We start from the raw sequence: 5,134 nt of genomic DNA, 5'->3' as shown, positions 1-5,134 counted from the left end.
GAAGCCACTATAGTTCCCTGCCAACCCATTTTTAAAACAGTTTGATGTACACATCTTGTAAATACTGAATTATTTAATGTCTGTAATCTGCGTATGCTGTGATTGTGCTAATCGCTGTTTATTATGTGATGTTGGTAACTGTCTACATGTTTAATGCTATGACACGGTTGAACTGAGCTTACCTTTCTTTAACTCAACTGGTCACAGCAGATGGCCGTCCACCAATGAGCTTGGCTCTGCTTGAGGTTTCTTTTTCCTTGCCAAGTGCTTGCTCATGGTGGAACTGTAACGTTTGTCTCTGTTAGATGAAATTATAAAGAGTACAGTCTAGACCTGCTCTTTATGAAAAGTCTCATGAGATATAATCTGTTATGATATGGTGCTATAAAATTATATTGAATTAAATTATCATGCTATGGTAGCACATTCCACCACCCTCAGTTGTGTGCTCATTAAAAATGATTTAATAAATCTAAACGCAGTTTAAAGTTTGATGATGTTTATTGAGTAAGAAACCAAAAAAAAATAAACAAAACATTGCACTGGCATTATGTGCTGGTATGTGGTTTGGACAGAACAGTAGCTTCATGACGCAGCTGCTATGGTGATGACCTCTGGTCTTCCACTGTTCTGTTCTACACAGCTGACGTGAACGGAGCCATCCCTGTAACATACAGAAATAATGATTTACAAGCAGTCACATCAAAGGCCTATGTTCAGATCCTGGAAGAGTGGTTACCTTTTCATAGTCACCACAGTGTCGATGTCATGGTTCTTCTCACTGGGCTGCAGGTCTCTCAAGATGATCTACATATTATACACAAACCGTTAATGGTTCATTTAAATTTTAATTATATATCAAATCATAACACAAGTCATTTCATGACACTTTCCATATAGTTCACATCTACACCATACTCGTTATAATATGATTTACAACAACAATTCCCACCATGATCAAGCATGTGATGACAGTGGAACTTTGAGCAGTTACCAGCTCATTGGTGGGTGACCATCTGCCACAGCTGGATGAGTTTGAGAGGGAGGGGCGGGGGATGGGATGGAGGGCTGGATTTCAATTATCAAGAATCAAGGATTTATTTTGACAATTTTTCCTAGAAGTTAGAGTTAGATTCAGATTAGAAAAAGTGGTTAGATGTTAGATTACAAGCCATTTCAAGTTACAGTATTATAGTATTATGAGTAAAAAGGTATTTATATTGCTGTACTGAATTGCTACTGACAGGCGCTAACTTTCTAATAAAGTTAATATTGTCATAAACCCATTTATTGAGCTAAATTAACTTACAGTGTCATTGTTAAACACATCCTAAGCTTTGATTTTGCTTTATTATTTTTGGTAAATGGTAAATGGACTGTACTTATATAGCGCCTTTCTAGTCTTCCGACCCCTCAAAGCGCTCTACACTACATATCTCATTCACCCATTCACACACATTCATACACTGATGGCATTGGCTACAAGCAAGGTGCCAACTGCTCATCAGTTTGAGGATTTAAGCATTCATACACATTCACACACCGATGCACAGCCTTCGGGAGCAATTTGGGGTTCAGTGTCTTGCCCAAGGACACTTCGACATGCAGACCGCAGGGCCAGGGACTGAACTGCCGATCATCTGATTAGTGGACGACCCGCTCTGCCTGTGAGCCACAGCCGCATACTAGGTCACATACTTTATAATGTATTTATTTAATATATTTTATTTAACAGTTGACTGTACCAGATCTTAAATGGAAACAATCAAGGTTCATTCTTATTTGTGCACTTTGACACACGCCTCTGCATTATAGACGCATCAACACAGTTGATTGTGTACACACTGCCAGGTGATCTACCCCATGCAGCTACTGACCACAAACACAAACCGTGTTCGCACTCCACAGACAACTACTTTCAGTGTATGACTTTGTACACCAATACAAAACATAACTACTACATTTCCAAAAATACAGGACACAGCATTCTATTTCTGCCTCCCCTCTGCCTCCTAAGAAGGGTTGCACATCTCTGTAATAAACGATTCGATACACATCTAGATACACAGGTTATGATACGATTAAAAAACAATATACGTTTATTACAGACCGATTCGATCTGAATCGATACAGTGTAAGAACAATACAATTTGATTCTATGGTTAATATTTAATGTAGACATTTTATAAAATAAAGAAGCCAATTCTATAAAAGCGACTCTTACTTTACAGTACACTATTTTCTTTTCAAATATTTAAAAGACCACATATCCCCAAGCACTGTTGCTTTATGGCACTAGCAAAAATACAATTTTAAAAAAGAACAACAAAATCACGTCAATGTCAAGCCGCCAACCGATTCCTCCTCCTTTGAGTCACTTGTTATATCTGGTCCTTCGGTTTATCGTTCACAACCCAACTTCTAAGACACCTCACACCTGCTGTTTAGAGTGATGTTTGTCTCACCATACCGACTGCGAAGAGCTAACCATTCATACATTCACACACCTATGGCACAGCCTTCAGGAGCAATTTGGCGTTCAATATGTTGCTCAACTTATGTCTTTTTGAAATGTGAAAGCATCATTAATGAATCAAACAACTTGAAGGTACTACTGGGTGCTCAAACAAAATCAAGAAGTGTTTTTTGACATTAGATCCAGTGTTAATGGTTTTCCATACCTTAGCAAGCTGTTCTGGCTGCTCCATGACATTTCTCTGGTAAATCTCCAAGCGGAGGGAAGAATGTTTCCCCTCTCCACTCAGAGTGTGATGTCTGCGGGCAGGGAGGGGTGTGCCCGATGGAAGGAGAACAGTGAACACCTCAGCTCCAGATTCATCCACCTCCTGCAACATCCACATCCCACCACAGTCAAACAGAAAAGATACAAATAAAAAGACGATCCATATATAGAATTAAAATATTTACATTCATGTAGATCTGAAAAATAAAAGTAAGTCATTCTCTGCTCAAAATGACTTTACTAATGTGTTTGAAATTAACCAGTATACCTTGACTAGTATGTCAGTGGTAGAAACATCTACTGTGACAGACTCCTCCTCAGGGACAAGACCATCTCTGCCAACCAGTAAGCCTGCTTCCAGGGCTGCTCCCACGGCAATGACCTCATCAGGAGGTGCTGAGCTGAGAAGCTCCACATCAGGAAACATCTCACGGATCATCTGCTGGAGACGAGGGATCCTTGCCGAGCCACCACAAAGAACCACCTAAAATACACCATCACATGGAAAACATGTTGCATTTATTACTGATGGATCCAAAGGTTTGATTTATTTATTCTTATAACTCCCATACACACCAAAAGACCTTTTTCACAGCAGCCATTTTGACATGAAGTAGTAAGGTCAACACAGATCTTTGTAATGATACCAATTAAAGTTCTGTACCATTTATTTCAACAGAATCTTTCCATTGAACCAACATACACCACAGGAGCAGCCCGACTGTCTGACCTGAACGGAACCTTAATTAGTATCATTGTATCTGCAACGATTAGTAAGAAATCGATTACATCGGCGTCAAAAATCCATCAACACAGAATTTTTGCGCCGACGCGTCATATTATAAAACCCCACTGTATGATCAAATACTGTTAAATCAAATATCTTTCCAAGATTTCACCCAGAGCAAATCTCATTAGCACCACTACAAGCATATACACTACAGGAAATGTACTACAGGAAGATTGAAGAAGAAGAAGAGTTTGCAAATGGATTTACTGGGTTTTTTTTTTTTAAATACAAAGACATATTCATCAATTGGTGTGCAACCAAAACAGAATTTATTCAAAGCACCAAATGTGAAGAGCTGAGGTTGTTGTGAGCTCATGCTCTCCCGTGTCATCAGACAAGAGGTGCAGTGGAGATTTCAGATCAGGTGACACTCTTTAAATACTTTCATTTGTTAATTATGTGCACAGACTTGAAGGGTGGCCAGTAGAATTATTTATGAAAAATAAGAGGCTTCTGCCCAACAGTAGTATATCAATAGTAATTAATGTGTAGGATATTAAAATCAGTACAAATCAGTAATGTCATGAATTGGATATGACACTAAATAGTAAACCTCCACTTTATGTCAGCGGTAATCTGTGATTTGGAGCATATTAATAATTTAAAAAAAAATATAAAAAAATCAGTAATAATTGAAATTATACATTAGATTGTGATAAAACATGATGCACAGACTTCAGCTTCTGAAATGATGCAACTTTCTGTTTTGTTCCGTTTCAGCAGAAATAATCGTGACTAATCGAAAAAATAACTGATAGATTAGTCGACAACCAAAATAATCATTAGTTGCAGCTCTAATTGAATCACTCAATACACATGTCTAACCCAAGTATTTCGTGCTGTTAAAATGTCTATTCACTATCACAATATGTCACTCTTATCCACATCATAAAACCATCATTGCAGTTAGACCATTTAAGACAATAAAGCATATATGAAAACATGAAGCAGTAAAAACCTTCTCACACACTGTACCTTGTTGATGTTGCTGGTGGAGAGTCCTGCCTTCTCTAGCAGGGGTCTGATTGGCTGGATGTTCTTGTTGAAAAGTGAGGAGCAGAGCAGCTCAAATCGAGCTCTGAGAAAAGACCATAGTGAGAGTGTCATGATGGTAACAACTATTCATCCACCTTGCGTCTGTCAAGGGTGATTTTATAGAAAAAAAATATTTCTGAAGTAGAATATATGACAACATATCACACTAAATATGCTCATAAAGGCAAAACATAAAAGGGTACATTCATGTTAGGAAGATGCTGATTATGACAATGTAAATTAGTGGATAGGTGGGTATTAGTTGGTATGATTTCAGGGGTTAGTTAGAGGTTCACCTGCATTCACTACCTGGCAAAATCTAAATTAAGATAAAGATTTGTGTTGTGGAGAAAAGGTCAATGGTGAGGTCAGGAAGGAAGAAAGTGTTCAGGAGCCTCTGATGTCTTATGCTGTATTATTTATGACGCTTGGCCAAGAGAATTAGAGACACTCTCAAGGTACATCAGAAGTGCCTGAGTCGGTCTCACATTCTGCCAAAACTCTCCTGGTGGATCGACTTTAAACCCAAAGATAAACACCACAAATTACTACACGCCCAGAATTAG

General features: G+C 38.3%; 1 protein-coding gene across 1 annotated transcript; it reads right to left on the bottom strand.

Moving 5' to 3' along the window:
* Positions 1-482: 482 nt before the first annotated feature.
* On the bottom strand, positions 483-4,658 carry LOC113744686 (heat shock 70 kDa protein 14-like). Its single transcript, XM_027275378.1, has 5 exons — positions 4,509-4,658; positions 3,012-3,227; positions 2,682-2,846; positions 740-807; positions 483-664 (listed from the first exon to the last, which is right to left on the bottom strand). The coding sequence occupies exons 1-5, from the start codon at positions 4,638-4,640 to the stop codon at positions 586-588; spliced, it is 660 nt and encodes a 219-aa protein (XP_027131179.1). The 5' UTR covers positions 4,641-4,658; the 3' UTR covers positions 483-585.
* Positions 4,659-5,134: the final 476 nt, after the last annotated feature.

This window comes from Larimichthys crocea, unplaced genomic scaffold (genome assembly GCF_000972845.2).
Source record: "Larimichthys crocea isolate SSNF unplaced genomic scaffold, L_crocea_2.0 scaffold10907, whole genome shotgun sequence".
NCBI classification, from domain to species: Eukaryota; Metazoa; Chordata; class Actinopteri; family Sciaenidae; genus Larimichthys; species Larimichthys crocea.
Note: the sequence above shows the minus strand (reverse complement) of the source record. Positions and strands in the feature narration are given on the sequence as shown.